Raw genomic sequence first — 14,511 nt, 5'->3', positions numbered from 1 at the left:
GAATATGAATAACTGTCTTTTGTAGAAAAGCAACATTTGCTTCCATCCCCGCACACAACAGCCTGTCCGCCATTTTGACGTCTTCATCGAAGCACAACGTTATAATGACGTCATGTAATGGTGACGTCAAAATACTGCTTGCCCGGGCACTATTGCAATCCTTGCCCGGGCAGAATCCGGTATTCCGTCACGTAAAGTGACGTCACAAGCATCGAAATAATATCGCTTAAGGCCCGGTCCAACTGGCGTCCGTAAATCGTGCTTGTATCTGTCGCCCTATATCCGCACACGTCCGTCATTATCCGCAATGGCGTGTTTTTTCGTTCCTAGGATTTTTGAACTGCACAAAATTTTGATTGCGGAAATCATTCGCATTATATACGCTATTCCTTTGCAAAATATTCTCTATACAAGCTTATTATATGCGCTGTATATCCGCTGTTATTCTTTGATATCCGCAACTGACAAGGTTTTGCGGCTTTTATAGCGAACTGGGATAGTGTGTAACACGAATGTATAGCGTACCTATCACGTTGAAATCACGACTTAATATAATTTGTAACGAATGTATATTGAGTTCAGCGTTTGTATTGCGTCTGTTATGCATTTGATTTGAGAATAATTTGCGAATGTATAACAAACGTGTTGCGTAAACCAAAACTACTGTATAAATATGGCAAAAAACGACAGATCTGTCTATCATATCCAGTCTGGTGAGAAGTACAGTTGTAATAATGGGTCCTCGGCAATAATACCAATGCAGCATAACAATGGTATCCAACAACATATCAATCAACTTGTTCAAGTTCTGAAATTGTTTCAAAGACAGAAAAGAGAAAGTTGCCTGCTTTGATTTGAATTTGAAATAGACTGGATATTCTTTGTCTGGAGGATTGTTACGTATCTGCATTGTTGGATAATCTTACCGATTGTACCCCTCACGGGAGAGCATCCGTTATCGTATTCGCTTTTATTCGTGAAATATCCGCATTTGTTCGTAATAGATTCGCAGAATGTTATTAATATATCTGTAATTTATACTTTAAAAATTGTTATTTTTAACCAATTGTTTTGCGGATGACAACGAACGGCCAAAATTTGTAAACTAAATTCATCCGTAATTAATCCACTCTTCATTCAGCCGGGCTTATACATACTGTAAAAAGGAGTACACACTTTCGTTTTGAATGCCATCTGCATGTATAATGAAAAAGTTGCAAGATAAACAGAATACACCGTCAGTATCTTACAATACAAGTTTTGTTTTGGTGTCGACACGGCAAAACCTCGCCATCTAATCTCATCGCACAAACGATTCCAGCATTGTTATTGAGTACAGCAATATAAAGAGTTGTACTTTTATTATATTTACATAAACCAGTTATTAAAACAAATCATTTATTTCATTGAGGCATTTGATAATTTGCAAGTTCCACACATCGGCTGCAAGGGGACGTTCTAAGCATATCGCAACCCACGATGCACTCGATCGTGGTCTTACATTATGTAACTGTTCATTGGTTGTTTGATCCAGACATATCTTTCTTCGACAGCAGCTATTTTCCATGATTATGTGGAAGGAACATGCGTACAAGATAAATACAACCCATCTCAACTGCTATTTCTGGACCGTAAAATGTAATCTTGCTCACCTCAGGCCGAGCTCAGGGCACGCAAATTATTTATCATGTAAAGCAGTTGCAGTGTACGTTATGTCCATATAACAGAAAAAGGCGAAACATGAATTATATGATGAAATATCGGTGAGTTTGTGATAATAAAAGCAATACGAGAAATAATCCAGGCAGAAATATAATATAAGGTATATGAGGTATGCTTGACGCATGCCTACAGCGATGGAAAATAGCTTTTTAATTATTCAGTATTGATATATAATTAATATAAACTGATGTTCTCTGTCAAAAATATGTTCTTTACATATGCTTCAGAGGGAATATTTACATCAGAAGAACATTAGTATACAATTGACATTTCCCTTTGGGCAAATATAAATCAGAACGGGTATTTCTGTATAATGATCTATATATAATTCACTGTCTCCAGAGATCGTGTGGCAATCGTAAAAAATGCCTTATTTTGAATAAATCTGATACAAAATAGCCCTGATCCTGCATAGAGGATCTGTCATGAGTTTCCCTTCATATCAGATTTATAATACGAGTTTTGGTTTTTTTTTAAGATGTACCATATTGCTGAAGTTTTAGGTGGGGTGTACTCTTGTGTTGAATTCCGTAAAATGTCCTAATGTATTAGGCAACCGTGAAACAGATACACGGGCGCTATGAATATTTATCTGCCACCCAGATTGCATTTATATATCCAATAAATGCAATCTAACAATCCTTTGATTGTTATATTTACATTTTACTTTCTAGTTCAAAGTAAAATATAATTTAGATGCGAGTGAACATAAGAATTTCCCGCTTCAGCCATTTAACCTCAACAGCCAAGTTCAATGTGATAAAAATAGTTCCTATAAAAATTGAAAAGATAACAAAATTTCAATGTTTTTCAATAGCTTTTCAGTATACTTTCAATTATCCAGACATTTAAAAGATTTTTCAAAAGTTTCATAACCAAAATGTTAATTGAAATATAATGTCAATTTCTCCGCGCGGACTAACATGGTGTCAGTAAACAAGACTCACATTCATTTATGTAGATATTACTACACCAATTCGAGGCTACATTTATTGGCTCATAATGCAGATCACGATTATCATCAGAGTAATGGGAGTCTCAGTGTAAAATATAAATATACGAATATAGATGTATAAGCCGTTCGGCTGGCTTTCTGGGGAAAAGAGAAGAGACATAATAGGGATTTTGTCGCAAACATTTTCTTTTTGGATTTTGTTTTTAGATCACCAGGCCTGAGAGACAGGTGCACTTTTTTCATGACGCGTTGTCCATCGTCGTCCCTCCGTCCATCTGTCCGCCCGTCCGTCCATCGACAATCTATTGTCTATCCGTCAACATTTCTTTAAATTGCTACATAGCTACAGTTCTGCATAGATTTAAACCAATTTTGGACGGAAACATCCTTGGGACTTCAGTTGTAAAAGTCTTAGTTCTGGCCTTAATGGGGCAGGAGGGAAGAGTCCAATAGGGTTAACCGCTGGTAACTCATTTACATCGCTACTAGCCATAAATTTATGCCTGATATCAAACAACATTTTGCCCCAAAACGCCCTTGTGGGAAGGGTAGGGCCTAACAGGAAATTGGAGTCAATCTTGGAGGAAATAAACACCGTAGCTATATTACGAACAAATCGGCATAACACATCTAATGTGATAAAGGACCCCTGGGCCCCTTGTTTGCTGGTTTTTTCTGTGGCAAAACAACCAGGTTTTAATTTTTATAAGAAACATTCTTGAACTGGACATTATTAATGTATGATCAAATTTTGAAGCCGGCAGAACATATCCTTAAAATATCGGAAAGTTATAATTGTTATATTTCTAATCACACGGAAGCTATAATGTGCCAAAAGCAGAACTATATCATCCTGACTGTCGTAGTTACCCAACATAGTAACCAACACATTTTTTATATATGACGAAGAACATGCAAAGGTAGGCAATATTGTTTTTTAATTTATTTGGAACGATAAAATAGATAAAGTTAAACGAGAATTAATGTATGGTGATGATGAAGAAGGTGGACTATGTGTTCCGCATATTTTAACTTTTTGTCACACTTTGAAAATGTGTTGGATAAAAAACTAGTAGACCCATCAAATTGTACTCCGTGGACGTTAATTCTTTTAGATGGTATTGAAGCATATAGAGGGGATAAGGTCTTAAGACTAAGAAAAGAAGGTATTTCGGTAAGAATTAGATCTTTAAATACTTGGAGAGGACCCCCAACAACCCCAGATGCGATTGCCTCATAACAATTAGGATTGAATAATTTCAATAAGATTGATAACAAAACTTTTATCTATAAGCACTGTTGTGATTTTTTTATTAATGATTTGATAGAAAACAATGTACTTTTAATTTATGAAAGGTTTTGTGATAAATAAAACTTGACAATCAATTTTCTTGAATATTATTCAATTCAATTCCAAGGCAATGGAAGAGTATTGTTACATGAACGAGTAACAGAAATGAGAAACCAGCAGCGAGAAAGTTTACAATGTCCAAAGTAATTGCTGGTCGTACAAGAGTAATAAAAAGACTTTAAAGTGTTACTTATCTGTGTGAGAATGTCCTGGTATAATCCTTGATCCTTCCAGTTTCCGAATTAATAATGTTCACAAATTCACGAGGAAAATTAATGTCCTCAGATAATTTGTAAAGTTCCAGACAATATGAATAAATCCACACAAAGTGTTGTAATAATCCACAGATAAAGTCACAATAGCTCTCCCAATAGAATCTAATATGGAGTTGCAAAATTCTTGATATATCTAATTACAGATCTCATCACAGTTCTGATTAGCCCTGGATAGCTGGAGTATATATAGCTAAACCCTAATTCAAGAATATTGGAGAACCTTCTACTTCTAGAAATATCTAACTAAAACAGTAAACAAATAAACACACGAACTTTCTGAAAATAGATCATTCTAGATCCCTACTTATAATCAACATGTTTACAAATATGTATGTTTACACATGACAATATTCTAGAAAGTTCTATGACCTAAATTAATGATATGAACTTTATAGGATGTATTGATATATAGCTATAGGAATTATCTCCCTTATCTAATAACTACATGTATTTATTGTCATATATAACAACAAGCATTTTTATATATCAACATCAAATTTAGCCACGAAGAATTTCCCGTTTACAAGCATCTTTTATATCAACATCAAATTAGCCACGGAGAAAATTCCTTTTATAAACATAATTTTTTTATCAAAATCAAATATAGCCACATGGAAATGTCCTTTGACAAGTATTTTTTTATATCGACATCAAATACACTTTTAATATCAACATCAAATATAGCCACAGAGTGACGTCATTTTAATAACATTTGTTTTATATCAACATTAAATAAAAACACGGGCAAACGTCCTTTTACAATTTTTTTTCGCCACGGTGAAATGTCCGATTACAAAAATCTTTTTATATCAACATCAAATATAGCAACAGAGTGACGTCATTTTAATAACATTTGTTTTATATCAACATTAAATAAAAACACGGGCAAACGTCCTTTTCATTTTTTTTCGCCACGGTGAAATGTCCGATTACAAATCTTTTATTTTTTTCGTTACATGATGTGAAATGTCCTTTTGTAAATTACAAATCAACATCAAATTATTCATGATAAAATGTCCTTTTACAAACATCTTTTTCTAAATAAAATACAGCCATGGAGAAATGTCCTTTTACAAGCATCTTTTAATATCGGCATCAAATATAGCCACAGAGAAATGTCCTTTTACAAACATCTGTTTACATCAACATCAAATAGAGTCACGATGAAATGTCCTGTTACAAACATCTATTTACATAACACATCAAATTTGCTCATGATTAAATGTCCTTTTACAATATATCAACATCATGTATAGCCACGGAGAAATGTCCTTTTACAAACATCTTTTTATATCAACATCAAATATAGTCATGATGTAATGTCCCTTTACAAACATCTATTTACATGAATATAAACCAAAATCACGACGAAATGTCCTGTTACAAACATCGTTTTATATCAAATCAAATAGAGTAACGGGCAAATGTCCTTTTACAAACAATGTTTAATATTAATATCCGTTTAATTCTCTGTATAGTCATATTAAAGATGCTCCACCGCTGACAAATGGTATTTTTTCACTATCAAAAACAGGAGCAGACGATTTAGTATTTTACTTTAGTTACAAAAGTTACTTACTTTACACCATTACCACCATTGAAAAGTTTGAGCTTCTAATTTTACTTCAAGTTAAAGATATGAAAAATAATTAATTGCATCCCGAAGAAATTCTGTGTCACTATATTCTATATGGAATGAAGTACTGATTGCGCATGCACCAAAGGTGAAATACATTATTTTATATTATTTTTTGTGTGAATTAGACTTACATATACACGATTAAACACCAATAATTCAAATGATGAATATAATTAACGCTCTCTCGGCGATGGAGCATCTTTAATAAAATTAAAATTCCGACTTCCGATTTTCAGATGTCTCTGTGTAATATTTCAATGTTTTCAAATGTTTTAATTTTGCACATGTGTTTTACAAAATTCCAAACTCGGGAAAAAATTGAAAAATCTACGTTTGGTAATAAATTATATCCTTAATATACGTATACCAACGTATCAAAGACAATGCTAATAACCCTAGAATTAAACTACCGCTAAAATCGATACGTTTACAGTACACTTTTGGTAAAAGCCTTGTTGACTGAGATCAAATATTGAAAAAAAAACGTTTAAGGTAAGTCTATCGAATCATCATCTTCGTCGTTTTTAAAGGTTGATCCTTCACACTTGGGTCTGGAAAGTACGACCATCGCATAACCTGAGAATCAACAATAGACTTCCTGAAAATCCCATTTAGTTGAGCATACACACATCTGTTATGCCACCAACCACTTTTATTCCTCTGACCACAGTGTCTATCATTCGTGTTGTCGTTGTCTCTATCTCGCGTGGTGAACTGGCAGTTATTACTGTACGCCATGCCATCATCTGTAATTAAATAATTTTGAGGGGAAATAGGTGAAATGGTATGAAATAGAGGACTTTATATATACATTGATAATATGTGTTTTTCTGTCTTATCATGTGCTTAGCGTAGTCAGGGGGAACAACTCTAATAGTATTATAACTTGGTGGCACTATCGCCAACTAGCGTCAGTTATTTGCTTGACGCTGCACACGTAAGTCGGGAATTCACCAACTCCGATGACAGACTTGGATAAAGTGATGGAAAAGCTAAATTCCATCAAAACATCAATCACGGGAAAACATAAAAGGGTAGAAAACCTGGAAAAACAACCAACCACTCAAAAAAGTGACGGTGCAAGTATTTTTTCAATTGGATTTAGGTATAAGTAAATAAGCTACACGTATATGAACTACCCTGTCGATGTAGGTGATGATGATGATGAGGATGATTATGGTGATTTTGCAATACCACGTGCCATAGCGTTATGTATACGACACAAAATTATCTTTCTTCCACCAACCTCGAATAAGCATGATTAGTTTAGAAGAAATGAAAATGATATTGTTTCAATTACGGGTTTCTTTCCGTCATAAAAATATATTTAAATATAAAGGGTAAAACTTGATATTTCTTTGGCTGATTGTTATTTACCCGAAAAACACTGTAGATATGTTAAGAGCGAGACATTGTCTTAATAAGCAAACCTTTTGAAAAAATCATTTTCACTTTATAAGCCTAAACCATGCAGGGCTGCTATAGTCTTAACTGACACATACAAATATAAGCATACATAATTAAATTTTGATTTTCAATTCAAGGTAACCGAACGAAACCAAACATTTTTCTATTGATAGGGTAACCATTCTGAATGTATGACTTTAAGCATCCTCGATATTCCAGGGGTTCCGATCACTTCCGATCTCTACGTCCCTGGACAATCTCATAGTGAAATTGAAGGCAGCTCAGCGATAAACATTTGATCAATCAAATGCTAGCAACGATTTCCTTTGAAGACTACAGAGAGCGACGCCTAACATCAAAGCCACACAGTTAACCACAGTGTACCATTATACATCTCTGTTGCTGTACATCAAATGACTAAATTACCTGTTATATTCTGTTGCCTCCAGTTTTACTATGAGATAGTCCAGGGGTGTAGAGATCGTAAGTGATCGGAACCCCTGGAGTATCGAGGATGGACTTTAAGATAAAAAACAATAAGAATGTTTTCGTGCTATAAAAATCAATTTTGAACTGATGACTTTGGAAGGGGCATACGATTATTTGGGGCTTTAAATTACTGAACTTTGGAATAGAAACTTACGTGAAAGATTCCCGGAGAAGCCATTTACAATCAGTTTGTAATTTTGTGATTCATCAGCAACTTGGAAATTGGAGTACTCTGCGTACCCCCTTTCCCCAGTCAAAGCTTCAACTTCCACACGCAGGATCTTAGAGATGTTTGTTAGGAGGTGGAGATTATCGTTACCTGTAAAAGTGACATTTATTTAACGAGTGATCCCCGAGACAAACAACATATCTGTTCCTCATAACTATATAATGTTGTCACAAGGTAAATTTATAGAACGCACACCAGGTTAGAAAGGCAATTTCTATCAGATGGATTTACATAAGAGGCATATGAAAGTATGCTACTTAAGTCATTTTAAAACTGGCTCACTTTTGGACTCGAGTTAAGCGTTCACCCTTGTGAGTAAGGCTCTAAGCTCCGTACTCTGGCCGAGAAACAATCATAGTGTCTATACGAGGTAGGTTCTGCTCCTGCTTAACGCTCGGCATAAAGAAAGTCTCGGATGCATGCTTCACTGAGATGGAGATGACAATGAGTTTCACTGTTACAACTCGAACATACTGCCTGCCGTCTCCCGGCACACGTACAGACTTCACACAAGCAACACACTTGTATGGAAGATCGTCTTGAAATGATTCTGACTGTTAATTAACTGCTTCTGATTAGCGCTCGGCAAGGATAGTCTCGAATGCATGCTGATTGTTAATAGGACGATAGTGTAATGTAACAGTCATCCAAACAAACAAGTATAATTCAACAAGCCAAATGGGGATCCATATATGATTTGCAATTCATCATTTTTCAGACATATTAGAAATTAACTAAAAATATACATATAAACAACCTAGCATATGTCTACTTTAAGTTTCACAGGAAAGCAGTGAAAACTATGAAATACAAAATTCAATTATCGTATCTTACCGAGCCAGAAGTCTCTTTGGAGATCGCCAAATCCTTTCTTGTAGTCACTCCATAGACGATAAAAATCGACATCTCCCTTTGTTCGCCTTTGGATTACCTAATTAAAATATAATTGTACATTTTGTTACTAACATGAAAACAGATGCGCGTTAAAAGGCTCCAATCCCAAGTTATTGACTTTATGTCATGATAAGGCTTAATCAGACAATCAGGCAAAAATTAATGCTGTGTAACAGGACAAGAGTAGTGTGCCGCCAGCCGGGCTCGAACCCGCGACCTCAGACTAACTGGTCCGCCGCTTTATCGACAGAGCTTAAAGGAAATCCCTCTAGCCCGAAGCTAGAAAGCGGCGGTATTTATTATTTACAATTAAAACCTGCTACACTTCTCCCACCTTTCAAACGTGTTCGCCCCCGAACACAGACCAACCCAGGTACAATCCCTACCTTAGTCTGGTTTATGGCACCAAATTTAACAAGGCGAGAATAGTGTGCCGCCAGCCGGGCTCAAACCCGCAACCCCACTAGCGCGAAGCTAGAAGGCGACAGTATTATTATTTACAATTAAAACCTTCCGATGTGTTGCCACGGACAACTGACAGTATTATTATTTACAATTAAAACCTGCTACACTTGAATGATGAGATATCTCAAATTTAATGGTGAAGATGAAAAGAAAAATATATACGGACCACCTACTATAATTTTGAACGTATCTAAATATCTACTCTTGTATGAACATTTTTCTTTTCTGTTGGGACATAATTTGATGAGATGATAATACACTTTATAGGCAAAATATGGGGAAAGTTATATTTCAGAAGAAATATAGTATCACTAGATCAAATGTGGTATAATATACAGTAACTATGATTGTTACCATTAGTTTGCCACAAAGTTGACTTGATAAATTATAAACATTGTAACTTCCTCGTTCTTTAAGCGAAAATGGCGATTGAGAATATTATAGTTTTATGTCGTCCTCAATTAAGCATTGGTTGCCATATTTTTGATATGCATTGTTGTGTAACATATATTGGGTGTTCTAGCATAGCTAATGGTGCGCATTAATGGTGCGCTAATGCGCACCGTGATATATATGCTAGAACACCCTATGTATGCTATACACCAAGGCATATATGCCACTGTGTATATTTACATTTATATAGTTATTCCCGTAAATACAGTATGAAAATAAAAGTTATACGTTTGTATGGTTAAAATATCATTTTTGGAACAGCCAATAATTTGGCAGGAAAGAGTTGAGATCTGGCAATTTCCGATGTGTTGCCACGGACAACTGACTAAACAATAACAATAGATAAAATAGTCCCATCTCGATAAAGCGGGGATATACACTTAAACAATATTAAACATTTCAATCCATTTCAAACACTTCCTAAGAATATATATCCATTTTGATCAATTTTCAGAATATGTTATATTTTTCGGTGAATTATCATACTGATTTAAAATCCAGTAATTTCTTGACCTTTTGAACTCTGAATGTGGTATTAGTGCGCCAGCGCTGTGCCAATGTGAACACTAAAAACATCATACATTGGACGTAGTAGCAACATACAGGTACTATGCAGTGGTGATGTAAATATTGGTTACTAATGGTTGCTTTGTGTTGAGTAGACGACAGCAACCATCAGAGCCAAGTAACTACCAGACAACTCGCATCAGAAAACACATAGAAAGTAAGGTTTACACATGTACATGTGTCATATAGCATTGGGAAGTAGTGTCAATTCTAATTATCAATGAAAATATAACGCTGGTTAAAATTTTGTGGGATAAGTGTTTTATGTGAACAATACTCACAGTCCACGGTCCACCTTCAGTATCCATATCACAGTACACCATAGGGCCGTCATTTCTTATTTTGTATACCCCAGACCTATGTCCAATAAGATCTGCACAACTGTTGATATAAATCACTGAAAAAATGAAATCGAAAGAGTTACCATAACAATACACTACCAAATACAACATATTCATAAACAGATTTAAAAACATATAACAATCGTTAATCACAATGTTAGTGTAACTACATGTATAACAATAAGCTGTATCCATAACATTTAATCTTCAATGGAGTACAATTTCATCATAAACCTTTGGATAAGCAAAACATAGTGCATATTATACATATAGCCCGAGAGACTCTGGCCCCCACACCAGACTTAGACATTATAAAACGTTCCGCTAAATGGAACACGCGGTATGTAAATCATCTATATATGTAGAGTTGGAAAAATTTCTTGGTACGGGAAACGGAAATCACAACAAGATCCAATGTTGCGCAAGACCGTTAATAAAATCACACTCTCACGTGACTACAAACTACATACTTTGAAAAAATCATTATGAAAACATTCAATGAAAGATAAACGTTCCAATGTAATTGTAAAATAAATCTTACGTTTAAATCTTAACTTAAAAGCTATTTTGTGTAAAGTTATTGCTTCGGAGTTCTCTGGCTGGCGTACTAATACCCTCATCAGAGTTAAAGAGGTCAAGGGAACACTGGGTTTGTATCATTCTAGGAATACAATGAGAGAATGTTAACATATTTCTAAAATTGGTAAATATGAGAATATATTATAATTAAAATATTTGATTTGGATTGAAGTGTTGTATTTATTTTTGTATATCTCGTTTATCGATAGGACAATTTCATCTATTGGTATGTTTAGTCAGTAATAAATAACAGCACACCGGAAGCCATTGGCAATCAGTATTTCTCGCCAAATCATTTGTCATCGTCTGATTTTTCTCTATTCAGACGTATAATTTTTATTTTTATGTTTTTTTATTAACGTGTATTTCCTTTATAAACGCTAATGACTAACACATGGAATGACCTGCTCGAAAATGCTCGAATTATAATGCATTTATATGCTGAAAGCAAAACATTTTGGAAAATATAACTGTGTGTAAAATATAAAAGTGTCAAAAAGTAGGTCACAGTGACCTTATTTTGTTAAATGTCAATTGTTCAAGAATAAATTTCATCTGGTGCCAAAATACACATGAATAAAATGTTATATATATTATATTAAATTTGTATTGAGCAATATACTTGCATATTATAAACTTTGGCAAAGAATATTATGATTGAGTTAGGATTGAGGAGGGGGAGCATGGGGAAAGGGTGAGGGGAAATTTTTTATAAACTTTAAAATACAAACAAATGTTTTTTCTAATGTTCAGAGGGTCATATACTTGCTCCAATACTTTGCTATAAAATTTTGAAAAGCAATAATAATTTCGTAAATGTTTTAATTGTGCATTGTATTATATATAATTATATTCTCTCAAATGCCATTCACTATAGAAAATAGTAATATTTGAGCCAGTTTATCTTCATTCTGAACATAACAATATATATTTATGTGTGTTTTAAAGTTTAAAAAAAAAATCCTCCTCCCCCACCTGCTCCCCCTCCCCAATCCCTTCCCCTCCACGATATCCTTTGCTTAAGTTGATAATAAGCAAATATATTGCTCAATGCAATCTAATATGATATATAACATTTTTGTCTGGTAAGTTATGGCACCAGATGACCTTTATTATTACATAATTGATATTTTACAAAATTAGGTCAATGTGACCTATATTTTCCAAAATGTTTTATTTCAACATGTAAATGCATTATTATTAATGAAAAATCATTCAAAAATATCATGAATAACACATGGACTGGCCAGCTCGAAAATGTCAACTATATCAGCAAATATTATGACAGACTCTATAAATAAATTTCTATTTGATTCGCAGAACAAGACAAATAAAAAAACCTTAATGTACACTACGCAAATTAATGTTAATATATCTATGTGAGAAATATCCATTAATTCTGTGTTGAGGTGAAAGTATGTGTTTAAACTTGTTTATGCCTCATTTTGACAGATGATGGAATCATTAAAAAAGTATTAAAAACTTACCTTTGTTAAAGTGCAAAGTCGATTTCGAAATTTCAGCATATGTTGACTCTTCAAAAGCGCGGGAGTAGGTCTCGCATATTGAGTCATCTGTCGTGTACGAAAAAGCAAAGCATAGTTCTGTTTTGCAATTCTTGGCACATACTGCATGATTCGAAATCCCAAAAAATGAATCAAGTTTGTATAAACTTTGATTAGCTTGTACCACACGAAGTACTCTTTTGCTAAGTTGCGGAAAATCAACCCTGGTGAAAGATTCTACGGTTGAAAAGACTAACGCTACAATGCATAGTTTCACTTCCATTGTTTCCACCGTAATTCAATGTCTACCCAGCTTTTTAAACCTTCATGATGGTGAGTGGCTTCTGGTTGTACAGTCCACAATATACAGTCGTTGTTTATCTTTGGCTCGTGGAATCTCTGATAACTCTATTTATTACAGAACATTTGAAATAGTCGAAGTACTCTTTAGCTCAGGTTTGGTAATACCCTTATTACTAAGAAGGACTCTACTGTTCATTAATCGTTTTTCGTTGTTAACTTTGTATTTTACTATTTTTTCATGCATTTCAAAACTGAATGCCGGTGAGTTCATATACACTTCACGTAATACAGTATACAAATCTGTATTTCTGGTCAGCGAAATGCTCTCTGTCTGAGTCAATGCCAAAATTAACACCCTTCTTATTACAGAAAATTCCAAATAGGCGTGGTTAGATAGCTGTCAATCTCTCACCTGTAGCCAACCATAGACTTTGTTATACATGCGATTGCTAACCAAATATGCTAAATGATGATAAGTAGTATGTGTAGCGACACATATTAGATATGCAACCTGTCTTTCGATATGTATAAAACCCTTGTTCCCAAAAACATATCCTAGAAATATTGATGCACATCTAGTCACTTTACACTACATCAGCAATTGTTATCTCATCCATATGTATAAATATTCATACAGCGACTGCATATTATATCGGTTAATCGGCGGCAGAAAAAAAGGAATATGTAAAAGGACTGAATGCCCCTAATTTAGGATTTATGAACCCTAGTTTCTTTTATATTGTCATTGAACTGCATGACTTTTCCAACAATCATCGATTTTCTGATATCAATAACTGTTATTATAAAATTCATTATAATGATAACTATCATCAAAATCAATAGAGTCACTATCGTCAGAATCACTATTCTCTATCGTCAGAATCACTAGTTAGTCATCATATAATCCTCTGAATAGTGTAGAATTGCAAGTGCCGTGTCCTAATTCACATGTTAACTAATAAAGATGTAGACGTGGAAGAAAATACTTATGATATATATTTTTATCAAAACTCAGCAATGATATCATCCATTGTTTTTTGAAGTACTACATGCACATGCATATCAAATGCAGAATGGTAGCTTGTGACTGTTAGTTTACCTGTAGCTAAACTACGCTTACGAATAGACGTATTTGACAGATACATATCTACATTTACTTGTATCTTTTTCTATAGAAACTAACCAAGGCAAAGTGAAGGATATGACGGTATAACTGACACCCAAAACGTGACCTTATGACGTCACTAATGTTGACGTGGTGACGTCAACTGATCACCGTCAAAATGGCTGTTCCATCTTGTGGATTAAATCGTCGTTGATAAACGGTTTTCATGGTC

The 14,511-nt window shown here is 34.3% G+C and overlaps 1 protein-coding gene across 1 annotated transcript; it reads right to left on the bottom strand.

The window, feature by feature from the left end:
- Positions 1-5,309: 5,309 nt before the first annotated feature.
- LOC138307537 (angiopoietin-related protein 7-like) lies at positions 5,310-13,572 on the bottom strand. Its single transcript, XM_069248337.1, has 5 exons — positions 12,854-13,572; positions 10,728-10,843; positions 8,902-8,998; positions 7,993-8,157; positions 5,310-6,688 (listed from the first exon to the last, which is right to left on the bottom strand). The coding sequence occupies exons 1-5, from the start codon at positions 13,152-13,154 to the stop codon at positions 6,441-6,443; spliced, it is 927 nt and encodes a 308-aa protein (XP_069104438.1). The 5' UTR covers positions 13,155-13,572; the 3' UTR covers positions 5,310-6,440.
- Positions 13,573-14,511: the final 939 nt, after the last annotated feature.

This window comes from Argopecten irradians, chromosome 14 (genome assembly GCF_041381155.1).
Source record: "Argopecten irradians isolate NY chromosome 14, Ai_NY, whole genome shotgun sequence".
Classification (NCBI taxonomy): Eukaryota; Metazoa; Mollusca; class Bivalvia; order Pectinida; family Pectinidae; genus Argopecten; species Argopecten irradians.
Note: the sequence above shows the minus strand (reverse complement) of the source record. Positions and strands in the feature narration are given on the sequence as shown.

Bases quoted from the DNA above. Each gene is read 5' to 3' on its own strand.
- LOC138307537 (XM_069248337.1), bottom strand. From the start codon at position 13,154: ATGGAAGTGAAACTATGCATTGTAGCGTTAGTCTTTTCAACCGTAGAA. The intron at 10,844-12,853 runs GTAAGTTTTTAA...TCATTTTTTCAG, and splicing joins GACTTTGCACTTTAACAAAG to TGATTTATATCAACAGTTGT. The intron at 8,999-10,727 runs GTGAGTATTGTT...TATTTTAATTAG, and splicing joins CTGAAGGTGGACCGTGGACT to GTAATCCAAAGGCGAACAAA.